The sequence below is a fragment of the Accipiter gentilis genome, chromosome Z (assembly GCF_929443795.1).
Source record: "Accipiter gentilis chromosome Z, bAccGen1.1, whole genome shotgun sequence".
NCBI classification, from domain to species: Eukaryota; Metazoa; Chordata; class Aves; order Accipitriformes; family Accipitridae; genus Astur; species Astur gentilis.
The window spans coordinates 66,317,790-66,330,929 of record NC_064919.1 but is presented as its reverse complement, the minus strand read 5'-3'; the positions used below and the strand labels follow the sequence as shown (position 1 = coordinate 66,330,929).

General features: G+C 39.8%; 1 protein-coding gene across 3 annotated transcripts in view; it reads left to right on the top strand.

Moving 5' to 3' along the window:
- Window positions 1–13,140, top strand: part of ZSWIM6 (zinc finger SWIM-type containing 6) — a 111,908-nt gene that overhangs the window by 81,159 nt on the left and 17,609 nt on the right. For 2 of the 3 annotated variants that reach the window (XM_049795336.1, XM_049795338.1), the window contains exons 5-8: window positions 6,718–6,897; window positions 8,480–8,656; window positions 8,941–9,087; window positions 12,095–12,241. In XM_049795336.1, the coding sequence (XP_049651293.1) occupies window positions 6,718–6,897; window positions 8,480–8,656; window positions 8,941–9,087; window positions 12,095–12,241 (651 nt within the window). The remainder of the gene's footprint in view (window positions 1–6,717; window positions 6,898–8,479; window positions 8,657–8,940; window positions 9,088–12,094; window positions 12,242–13,140) is intronic. The other variant, XM_049795337.1, reaches the window with a different exon arrangement.

Below are 13,140 nucleotides of genomic sequence, written 5' to 3'. Positions count from 1 at the left end.
TTTCTGTCTTGAATGCATACTGGAAAAATAAGTGAAAAATTGGAAAAGTAATTTAAAATGAGAGGTGCAAGAATCTCAGCCTGCTTGGGTCCGTCAAAGCAAAACAAAGGACATCCTTTTATAGTTTAAGATGTCTACATAGACTAAAAAATGGATAGGGAAGACACTCTGCCAAGCAAACAAAAGGTGGCTGAAAATTGTAATTGGAGCTGGGCAAATTTAACTAGAAAACTAGAAATAAGGTTAGAGTTTTGAGTTGTGGTAGCCAGGCAGTAGATAGTAGATCAACTAATCAGGAGCTGTGCTAGATTCTTGTATTAGAAATCTTAATTGAAGTATGCTGGTTTTGTAAAAACTCAACAATCACTTTTGGACTGGAAGATGAAAGTAACTCAGTATATTTTAGAGTAGGAAAGAATTCAGACTACGCAGTCAGAATGTGTTCTTCTGGCCAGTTACAGTGGGTTATTTACATTCTGTGAGCATAGTTGTGGCAATCATACCTTTTTCTGAACTTCCCACTATGCAAGGGAGTGTTTGTACTTGCTCTGCTTTTTTAAAAAAATGAGAGGTATTTTTCATCCCTTTATTTTAAGAATATCTTGTTTTGTTTGATGAATATATCAAACTTCCCAGTTTCGCATCTTCCGAAAAAATTAACTGAGAGGAATTATCTTGACAATAAATTTAAATAGAGGTAGCTTAGTGTATTTATAGTTAGTTGTCACATTAACTTTTCTGAAAATTTTCAAAGTTTCTGGAAATAGTCTGTGAATGCTGGGAGTGTATTAACAGTTAAAATATTTGATAAAATGCCTGACTTTTTTGGGCAGGAGCATACTTTGTGTTCATCACCTAGCTGTAAATATTGGCAACTACTCAAAATTGTGAAGAATCATATTAAGGTACTTATAAAGGAGTATTTGTTGTACCATTTGTGCTAGTATTATTAATGCTTTTACCTTCAATTGATGGATTGTGAACAAATGAATGAATAGTTCTGTGACTATTAGGGAAGTTCATCAGTGAGACTTATTTGCAGGTGCTTTATAGTTTCTTCTAGCTTTGTAGACTAATAGCCTGTGCCTTGCTACAGTGGTTAGGTTATAGGGTAATATAGGTGCATAGAGGGGCATTTAACATATTTGTGACAGATCCTAAAGGCTCTCTTAGGGAGAGTGTAGTCTTAGGCTGTGATGCTGTAAATTGCACCTTTCAGGCAAATTTCTGTTCTTGTATGAAACTCTTTGGTCAAATGGCAGAGTGTCTGCAAAGATGCAGCATTTTTTAAAACAAACTCAAAGGCGTAACGCAGAACAATGGGCACATGCGAAATGACAGAAGTGCTTGGTTAGTTCCTTTTTCCATTGTGCTGAAAGTTGAAAACATAGGAAGACGAGCAGTTTTTCTTTGCTTGACTCACAGAGATCAGAGCATGTAGTTGATGATAGCTTAGAATAGAATCTCAATATGTAAATATCCTTTTCCTTTCAGCCAAATACACGTGTGCCTTTAACCCTTGGAGCAGCAGTATGCAGCAAGAGAGAAAGGGAAACTTAAGGAATTAGTATTTTTTTTTGTCCCTGGTTTACACCTCCACTCCCTCTAATGCACATTCAGAGCTTAGTGTGCAGAAGGGCAATGATTCCCCCTTGCCATCAGTGCTGCAGGTAATCTATTGCATTAATCAGCCAGCTAGTGTGAAATGCATAGGGAGTGATTATACTATCATACACAATGCAATCAGCATGAAGCACTTGTCAAGACCAATACATCAAAGTTTAATTCAGTAATAGAGCGAATTAGAGCAAAATGAAACATTCTGTCCTCCAAGAAACACAGCACCCATAGAAAGCCTTTTTTTCTGAAGGCTGCACAGAGAAACCAGGATGCATTAAGGAATTTTTTTTATGAATAAAATTGCAACTTGGATCCAGCTGAATGCTGAAGGTACTTTTTCTTGGGGTTATCAAGGAGAGAACAGCACGGAAGTGCTTTGCCTATCTTCACTATTCCATAAAAGCAACTGTTTAATTGGACCATTCTCCAGTGGGACTTCTGATTATGCTTTGTTCTAATGGAGATAGATCTCTCCGTGCCCAGAGGAGGGAGGTGGCTTTGCCAGTCCTTCTGAAGGCACTTGTTCTTCTCGTTGAGAAGCAATAAATACCATGCACTACCTCCTTTGAGGTTTCCAAGTGGCTGTCCTAGTGAAAGTCCAGGTGTAAACCACTTTAAAATTCTTCACTGACACTTCTACTTTAAAGGGGTCATAGGTTCTGTCTCCTAGTATTGTTTCTATTCTGGTACTTCCAATGCTGGAAAATGATGCTTTTGTGATAGAATTGGTTACGCTCAAATGGGGCACCGTGGCAAGTATACAGCAATTACTGAAGCTGATTTGCCTGTTGCACAAAGGGAATGATCTTGACTACCTGGCTCCGTTTTCTTTGAAATGATCAAATGCTACTAACCTGGTAGCTTATGGGGTTTTAGTTTTTGAGAGATGTGCATTAATGGGAAGGGCAAAGAAATGTTACGGTAGATGTGCATCTGTTACTTCCATATTTTTATTTTGCAAATGAATGGATTGATCTTAAGTATATTAAACGTAAAATTCCAAAGCAAAGGCCAAGTCTTAGCCATTGATACACAGGTATTGTAAATGAGGAGATACTGAACGAAGCTTAGCTACACAGCAACCCTGACAAGGTAGCATAATATTTCTAGGAAAAGCAGATTTATTGGGAAGACTGTAATCACAGTCGGAAGAATTGTAGGCTGGATCTTCAATCATGGTCAGTGTCCTAGCCCCTCACTAAAACTGTTTACTGGGGAAAGAGTAAAATATAATGGGATTTGTGAAAACTAAGCAATGCTTCATCTCTCAGGAGAGTCTGTGTACATTCCTTGCACTTCCTTTGGCTTCATGAATGCATGCATACACAGGATGTGTAATTATTCAACATCTACTTTTACAGTGAACTGAATACTTCTTAATTTTTTTTCAATTTGCATATTTAAATCCTAATCAGTGTAAAGGCGTGCTGACCCTTTCTGCCCCCTGAATTCAAAGGTATGCATGTCTACTGAGAAACACACAAGTACCGACGTTCCCTTGTACGTACGAGGAAGGTGTGTGTTGTGTAAAGCAGTAATGTAACCTATGTTTTTTTGTGGTGTGAGGCATGCTAGAGATGTATGACAACTGTGCATTTTCAGAAGGAGGACTGTCTGAACCAAAGATGTGTTTTAGCAAAGCTGGCTTTTTCCAGGTCAAGAGGATTAGTATTGAACCAAAATAGGCAATTCCTCACTGCAATATGATGGTTATAATATTCTCTTGTGAAATTAATACCAAATTACAGTTGCAGTGGGTCTTCTTTTCCAGTTACCTTCTGTGGGAAAAATTTCTGTCTATTAGGTTGTGATAATTTTGCCACTGTGCTGTGAGGAGTTTTGTATTGGAAGGACGTAGGTCACGGTCAACAGACCCAAAGCAGAACTTTACTTCTGGGTTAGTAGCATGTAGTTTGCGGAGGGGGAAGATGTGTCAGCCTGCTGAGAACAAGTATGAAAAGATACCTGGTGCCTGAGGAAAGACAGACAGGAAGAAGAGAGCAAGCTGTGTTAGAAAGAAAAACACAAACACATTCTCTGTGGATTTTTATTGGTTTGGTTTGGGTGGTTTTTTCTTTAATGAGACATTTGTTCATACTGAAGGTGGCATTGGTGACATCATTAAATCTAGTCAAACAGGTAAACTTGAGAATGCCAAGAATTAATTTTGGGAACTTCTTTCGAGTATAGACCAACAGCAGTTTCCAGGCTGAAGTCACTGGAAATGGATTAGATACGTTCCTCACAAATTACAAGTAGCTGCCCTTCATTTTTTCCAGAAGTTTTGTCTGTAGTAAGAGGTAAGCGTGATCAGCAGTTTCCCTGTATGGGAGCCATTAGGCAGAAAATAGACAATTTCTTGTTTGAGGCCAATGTAAGCCTTCAGGTTGGTGGTGACATTTAAGGGCCAGCTCAGGGGGGCTTCCACTGAGAGTATCAGAGAAATAGGAAGAATATCCTCCAGGCACCTTCCAGTTGGCATGTGGTAAAAATCTGGGCACAAGTGAACGTTTTCTTCAGACTTTTCAGCGCTGGGAGCAGGACAGGAAGCAGTGAATTGAAAAAGCCAGAATGGAGCAGATGTCAGGGGAGGGGAAAGGCACTTAGGAAGCACGAGGAGGAAGAAATATGAATACAGGCAAAGGTACACATGCTGGGGCGGGGGGGGGGGGGGGGGGGGGGGGGGGGAATCACACACCCCCACCCCCACCCCACCCCCCAACCAGAAAACCTAGAAACACAAATAGGCTGAAGAGTGTGGGGTCATTGGCATTATGCATCCTTCTCCCAGATGGTAGCCTTTGTAGGACTACAGGAGTTGAGCCTGAGGCTCTTTCTGTTCCCTTCTCTTCTCTTGGGGGAGTTTTGTCTCACACTCCTCTTCCTGCAGGGAATGGGGCAGCTGTGAAAGCTGGGAGAGATGTCAGACGTGCATGCAGCTCGCCCTGAAGTCCCTGGGAGCAGTGTGCAGTTGGGCTCTATTGAAATTTTAAGTGTTTTGTGTGGGGTTTATTAGAAATACACTTGTCCTTGTGCTTCATTTGCATAAAAATAGCCTGGGTTTCTGAGACAATCGCTGCTAACAATGTAGTTATGCTTGACATAGTTTCCCTCTTTAAAGAAGTTTTAAAGGATTTTGATACTTTGGGATATCTCTTCCCTTTCCTGCCTCTTAGATGTACCTCATGCATAGTGGAGCTTCTGAAGAAGGCAAGTGAATTCCTTTACCTCTAGTGGTGTTTCTGAGATGTGGAGAAAGAAAGTTCATTTTATAGGGGCATGGTGTAATCACTAGTGTGTGTTCTGCCTTGATGGATGATTGAAATACTTACCGAATGCAGTTAAGGTATTTCACTTTGCTTTCGCTTCAGTCTGAGAACACTGGGAATCTGGTTACAAAATACTGGCTTTTTTTTTTTTTTTTTTGTTAGATGCTGAGGTACAGTGTTGTCTTAGTGACCTCAAGTGATGTTTGATTTTGAAAATAAATAAGCAAGCCCAACATAACTATTCTGCAAGACTTTCCAATATGCCCCGTCTTCTGTTTTGTTATGCAGACTGCAAGAAATACAGTAGCTCTGTCTTGGGCAGTGCTGAATGCATTGATGCTTGATAATAAGAACCAGTTGTAAGTTAACTCTGGAGAGTGAAGTGTGTTGACAAGCGTGTCTAAAGAAAGTCATATGATTTGATTTTAAAAGAAGTTTTTAAAAATAGTATTGGCCTTATTTACTTCCATGGCAAGTTTCAGACACTTTAAAAAAACTTCAACAAAACAAACCCCAAACACTTGCTGTACTGTATTTAACTACTATGTAGTAATAATCTGCAGTAGTTTTGTGTCTGTGGTGTTCTGCACTGTACCATATCATATTCTGCTGTGGTTTTCGGATTTCTTTGGTATTACTTCCCCATTCCATGTTGGTCTGAGTATTGGGGGACTTGAAACCTTAAGGATCAAGCTGTGTTTCCACTGGTTCCTGTGCTGTTGCATACCGACATGCCGAGTTACTTTAGGAATGAATGTAATGCGATGGCCTGTGCTCTGGGTATCAATTTGGCATTCTCAGTTAGCAAAATAATACTTGAATGTGAGAATTTTATTATCCTGGAAGAATCAGTTGCATTTTTTTTTTTTCAGCCTGTTATGAAGATTGCATAGTTTAAGTGTATTCTCTGAATCTCTTATAGTGTATAAGGCACGTTCTTAATGAGCAAATGAACTGTTGCTACACAGTACTTTCAGGTGTCTTCATACTTCTGTCAAAGTTCACGCTGATGAAGAAACAGCTGATTTAGAGAAAAATCTTTCCATTTGAAAATGGTTGCTAGAGACCTTGATGCATTCTATGCCTGCCCTGCTATATAGTCTCGGGGAGCAGGTTCCAAAGTGATGGTATGTGTGAAATGTGTGCGCAAATTAGCTTTCCCTTCAAGCTCTCTAAACAGAAAATGTAAAATGAATTTTTTAGTGTAACCAAATTACTGAAGTAATTGTAGTAAAAATGTCTTACTCCTATTAGACTGCACAAAAGCAGTGTTTACTGGATCTGAGACCCAGATATGTTTGGGTATGAGTTACACAATCAGCAGTACTTCTGCTGGGTTCTGAGTATGGAAGTATATGTTTACAAAATACATGTCTTACTAATGCACTTCTTTGGTTCCTGTAATGTGAAGCTGGAAGATACATAGTTCTTGTTCATAGTAAACAGCATTTGCTTCTGATACAAAAATTAGAAGAAAAACTTGGGTAATTTCCTGCTGTAACTTTATGTGAATTCTTGTTTGCTTTTGATTGATATTGCTGTCTGAGCCATACATTGTGAACACTGGATTCTCTAATACAAAAGACCTCTTAATGCCTTTTAATTGAGAAGGTTGGCTTGGTACCGTCTTTCAAATGCTTCAGATGGGCCATGCCAGCTCCAAGATCCTGCATTGGGAATTCAGTCTGCCTGGTGTTAGGCATAGCTGGGAAGCAAGCAGTGTAGCCTTTGAGGGGAGAAAAAGTGTTACAGTATAGAAGTTTGCAATTAGTCATTGGCTGCTGCATTTTTAATAGAAAACATAATTTAGCAATTTTTTTAAAATCAGGTGCTCTGTGGATGTGTATAGTCTTAAATCCCCACTGCAAGTTGGAGCAGAAGGCCAGTTGGCTAAAACAGCTGAAAAAATGGAACAGTGTGGATGTTTGTCCCTGGGAAGATGGAAACCATGGAAACGAGCTGCCCAATTTAACCAATGCTTTGCCTCAGGGTGCAAATGCTAACCAAGGTGAGCCTAAACATATGCACTGACTGCAACATATAGTATAACCTCTATCTTATATACTCTAGCCTTGCAGAATTCAGCATTCTTTCCTGGGACAAGTAACTTGTTGAGGGTTGACCAGCCAAAATTTTTTTTGACTAATGCTGTCCTTGCAGAAAGGATAAATAGGTGGGGTTTTTTGTGCTGGGGCTGCAATGTTTTCAAAGGAAGTATTTGTGTTCAGTTAGGTCTTCTAACTTTTCACTTGGTGCTTCTAAATACATGTTGCATGAAAATTGGCTGTCCTTGAAGTATGTAATGTAAAAGCCTGTTGTTTCTTTGCTTGACTATAATCTTGTATTCCTTCTGGTGTTGGGGTTTTTATTTTGTTTGCAGTTACAAAGCCTTTGATACCTATTTAAAGAGAGATCTGTTGCAACTGCATTAAACTTGAGTGTGTGAGAAACTAAAGCGGCTATCTATGGGATGTGCTCTGTATGTACAGTCTGCATTGCCAGGTGTGTGGGGGGTGCAGAGGCAACACTGCTGTCTTGGAGGAGGGGTCTCTTACTCGCTATCATGTTTTCTACTCTAAAATGTGATTATCAAATGTGACAGAAGCCTTGTCCAGTCCTCTTCAAGCTAATATGGCTCAGTAACAATCGCTAGTAACTGGGGAAGATCCAGCATATTTACCTGGGAAAAACCTCTCATAATCCTCAAAACCCTCAGTATTTTGACATGTATTTCATAGAGTTGTGATAAATTAAATGCTTGGGAGGTGACAGATTTGGACTTAGATGGGTTTTTCTTTGTTTCTTTTTCTTGGAAGATTACCTCTGAAGTTAATAGTCTTGGTTCATTTTTAAATCTTGCAGCTAGCCAGGGACAGAATTTCATTCAGTGTGTAACTCCCTACAGGATTGTTTTGCTTTCTGTATCATGATGCTCAGCCCAACCTAGGCAGGCTAGTTGTAACTGACATGGCATCTCAATGTTCATAGACAGAGTGCCATGTTGACAGAGCAATTTTGCCACAGGAAGGTGTCCAGTAAGGATTATGTCAGTCCCATGGCCACAGTACCTCACTTTCTTTGCAGTATTTGTATGTGTTTATGACAAAGAAAAATTACACAAGTGCTCGAAGTTAATCTTACTTCTCAAAGATAATAACTAAAAATTTTTCATGTGATGTTTATCTGTCCCTCATCCTGGCAGCTCTGGGTCTGAGTAGGAGAGAAGGTGAGGATGCTTGAGTAGCTGTGTGCTGTATACTTTCTAGCTTGTTTTTAGGGGAGTTCTGTACGTGCTGTTGGATGTCCTTCATCTCTAGCTATTCCCTCTGCAAAGTCCTGGTTAGCATCAACCATGCTGGTTTGTAGATATCTCTGAATGCAAAATGAATGGCACACACTTCATCTGAGCTATTGGGTTAATAATAGGATGTGAAATGTCATCTGCGGGCTGCTTGGTGGAGAGGGGGGCAAGGCAGGCTGCCATCGGTTGGGGTTGGTGAATAGGCAGAAGACAAGAATACTGTGAATGACTGATTCACATATGAATGAGTAAAAGCTGATGCAGCTTTCTGAACTTGTGAAAATGACAGATTCATCGAATAGGCCACATCGGACGGTGTTCACTCGAGCCATTGAGGCGTGCGATCTGCACTGGCAGGACAGCCACTTACAGCACATTATCAGCAGTGACCTATACACCAACTACTGTTACCATGACGACACTGAAAACTTGCTCTTTGACTCTCACGGGTGGCCCCTCTGGCATGGTAAGTGGCTAAACCGGAAAGACGTTTCCATGACTTGCTGCTTTGTTCATTTTCTATGGCATTATTTTGGGGGGGTGGAGGGGGAGATGAATGAAAAGCCTGGCAAAAAGAACAGAGGCTTCCTTGAAATGCTGGCTCAGAAGTAGTCCTTTAAGTCTCTCTTGCATAGTTTTAAAAACAAAACAAAAAAAAACAAACAAAAAAGCCCTTTTGAGTAACCTAGCAAAACAGGCCATTGCAGACATGGAAGCATTGCTATTCCTCAATTATTTTCTCCATTTTAGAACATGTTCCTACAGCCTGTGCGAGGGTGGATGCATTACGATCTCATGGATACCCACGAGAAGCACTGAGGCTAGCAATAGCTATTGTTAATACATTAAGAAGGCAGCAGCAGAAACAGCTGGAAATGTTCCGGTCTCAGAAGAAAGGTAAATGTGGGGAAAAGAGAAGGGCAAAGGATGTTGGAGGTGACAATAACACCAGACTGGAACTTTTCATGAGAAAACCAGTTTTGAAACTAAAGTGAAAGAGGTGACTTTAGCTCTTTGGTCCAAATGATCATAGTGGTAATGTCACATTGTGGATGCCAGAGGTTTTCTGTAAGCTGGCTTGTGAGCTGTGCAGAGCAAGGGCTCTGTTCTGTCTTCTGCAATATGTATGGTGTGATGGGGCCTTTATCCCAATCAGGTTTTTTGGTTACACAGTGAAAATACTCACCCTGTGTAATTTACAGGCTTTTAAACAAAGCTTTGCATTTGGCAAGTGAGTTGTTTAAAATAATTGTTTTCTCTGATGTGTATTTTAGCTGAACTATATATTCCTGAGGTGTAAGCCCAAAACTGACATTGAGGGTAACAATGAGGCAAAGTCTGCAATACAAACATTCATTAAATTTGGCAGTTTGTTCCAAAAGAGTTTCTTACAGTGCTCAAAATTTTTGTGTTTCTGAATAAAGGTGGATTGCTTTTGTTTGTTTTTGAAACACTGTTTTTTATAAAATATTCTGTGATCCTCTGATGAGGACTACCCCTGGTTTTTTTGTAAGAATGTTCTCCTTCAGATACAGTTTCTGTGCCAAGTGATCCTTGCTACCCAAAATAATGCTGCACTGAACTTTGTCGTTAGTTTGAAGAGGCAGTGGATGAAGGGAATGGCTTCGTGGTTAAAGAATGCACGCGGGAAACTTGGAATTACTTTCTCAGCTGCTACAAGAATCCCTTAATTCAAATTTTTAGATCTTCGTTGCTACTCTTAACTATATATCCTCATGTATTATAGGCAAAAATACCAGTGTGAAGTCATATGTATAAATTTTTCAAGTGAGTGTGCAGATGTTTTCCCAGAAATGAGCATTTAGAAAACAAGGTAGACACCTGACTGAAAAAAAAATTGGCTGGTAGTTCCTATGTGCCTCCATTTTTATTCCCCCCCTCCCCCAGTACCCAAGGAAGAAAGGGGTTTTGAGCACTATTGTGGATCCTAGGTTTGAACAAAACTTAAAAGCACTTTGTATTATTACATAGGATAATTTGCTGTGTCTTTTTTATCATGTAATGTATCTTCCCTTAACAAGTATTCTCTTAAAAGTTTTGCAGCTTTTCTAGCTTCTCAGACTGGGGGGATAAATAGTGAGGGGGCCTATCTCAGTGTTTGTGTGTGTATGTGTGTACCTACCACTGGCAGGTGTGAAGGGTCTGCTGCAAGTGTGCTGGTTGTAGTACTAGTCCTTTTCATTCCCAGTTGCTAGTGCAGTATGAGACATTCAATACTTCTGTTAAGTTCCTTGCCCTGTGAACAGTTTCTGTAGCTGTCATCTAATATTGTGCTATTATAAATAAAAGAATGGATTGTATGAAATACAGTCCATCCTACCCTAAACCAAAGTTTGTCATTTCTATGTTGTCACTCACTGCTTTTTTATTTTTTTCTTCTTACATGTGGAATTTTTTAAAAACACCCCAATACTGCAAAATTTGCTGGTCTTCTTTATAAGCAGATGAATTCTGCAGCTACAGCCCACTTTAGGTTTTAGTTCAGCAAACACCACATGCTTCTACTTAGCTTTTATTCATGTGACTGATCTGACGTCCATGGAACCACTTGCATGATTTAAAATTAAATGTCTATATGACTGGAAGACTGAAGCCTTTGTTTGGCATGACACGAGGGAAGCTCATAAGTAGGCACAATAGAATAAAGGGAACATAAGTGAGTCAGTAAGAAGTCACTGTGATTAATCCTTTTTGTTAATATTACTTGTTTCTGCCTGTTGTCTTTACTACATGCTATTTGTTAGTAAGACAGTGATTTACTAGTTTGTTTTTCATACTACATATCAGTAGATTCTTTAAAAAAAACCCACCCTTCTGACAGTATGGCTGTTTCATTTTGTAGCCCGACACATTTAAATAGGCAAGAAGCAGGATTTAAAAGCTTTATGATAATGCATAGGTTACTCAAAGATGGCACTTTGAACAACAGAGAGCGGAGGCAGCTACAAGTTAGTGTGTAACAGGCAGAGAAACAGAGCATCCATAATGGCTTGTATGCAGTTTTTAAATGGTCACCCATAATGCGTCTGATCTCTCATAGTTCAGTCGTGTATATGTGCATAGGAGGAGAAAAGTTGGGAGCTGGAGTCAAAGGGGAGCTGTTGCCATAAGACTCTTTAGTAAAAAAAGGGATTTGGGGAATCTGTAACATCCGTTACCATAATCCCACTTCCTTCAATTCACTGTGTTAAACAATTTTTTCATTCTCTAACCGAATGAGGGGTGAGGGCTACAAAATGAAGTATCCATGAAGGTGTTTGTTGGCTGAAGTTTTAGAATGACAAAAAATGCACTTGACCCACTTAAAGGATAATATTTCTCGTATTCCTCATTTGAACTTTTTTTTTAAGGGAGCTGTCGTCCTGAGTTTATTGCTTCAATAAATATTTAGGTGCAGGATAACCTCATATTTTATTTATTAAATTGGAACATATTTCAGAATATTTTCATTTGTGTCAGTGCCATCAGATTACTTAAAACGTAGAAATGGTACTACGCCTTTCTGAGTAAGGAAACTTTTGAATATTTTACCAAAAAAAGTCTTTGCTGTAATTTTTCAGCAGACTTTTTCAGAAGAGTTACTGGTATTGAATAAGAGAATTTCAGAAGACACTGCAGTTGAATTTTTGGCCCATAATACATTTTTCTAGTGCTCAAAATGTTTGGCCTTTGTTCTTTTTATTTTTTTCCTGTTCTAACATATTCACGAAGGGCAATGAATTCATCCTGGAAGATTCTATTTTTTCCTTACAAGTGGAAGCTACTGGAAATACTTTGAATTCTATACTGAGAGCATTTTAATCAGTTTTACTTTTGTAATTGTTTTGAGCAGCTAACATGTGCTCTCTTTCCCAACCTCCTCCCTCCATCTTTTCTGTCACAGAACTTCTCCACAGAGGAGTAACCTCAATAACGAATCTTGAAGGTTGGGTGGGACACCCTTTGGACCCCATTGGCACCCTCTTCAGTAGCCTGATGGAAGCCTGCAGGGTGGATGATGAGAGCTTCCATGGATTCTCAGACTTCACGGGTAAGGCCAAGCAAAGGGAGCAATCTTCTATCCATCTCCATTTACCGGAGGCATTTTTCTATCTTGCCTTTTTTAATCAGCTTCAAAGGCAGTGTTCTTATAGTATAAGAAGCCACATTTGCATTCCTTAAGAAAACACAAAGGAGAGAAAATGTTTAAAATAAAATATGAAAGCACTTCAAAAATTACCAGTTACTCATTCTTGAATAGAATTCCGTATTTCACACTTGAAGTAAAACTGAATAAGACTTTACAGCAGCAGCCCTCCCCACATACATTGCTCTGTCTTCTTTCTGAAAATTTGCAGGACAACACAGGATCACAGAATTGCTGAGGTTGAAAGGCACCTGTGGAGATCATCTAGTCCACATGCTCTGATCAGAGCAGGGTCACCTAGAGCAGGTTGTCCAGGACTTGTGTCCAGCTGGGTTTTGAATAACTCCAATAATGAACACTGTAGAACCCCTCTGGGCAACCTCTTGAAGTGTTCAACCACTATCACAGTAAAAAAAAAAGTATTTTCTTATGCTCAGACGGAATTTCCTGTATTTCAGTTTGTGCCCATTGCCTCTTGTCCTGTCACAGGATACCACTGAGAAGAGTCTGGCACTGTCTTCTTTACATTCTCCCATCAGATATTTATACATTTTGGTAAGATCCTCCTGAGCCTTCTCCTTTCCAGGCTATATAATCCACCTGTCTCACTCTCATTGCATGAGAGATGCTGCAGTCCTTTAATCATCTTTGTCACCCACACTGGATCTGCTCCAGTATGCCCCTGTACTGGGGAGCCCACAGCTGGACATGGCACTCCAGGTGTGGCCTCACCAGTGCTGAGCAGAGGGGGAGGATCACCTCCCTTGACCTGCTGGCAATGCTCCTCCTAGTGCAGCCCAGGA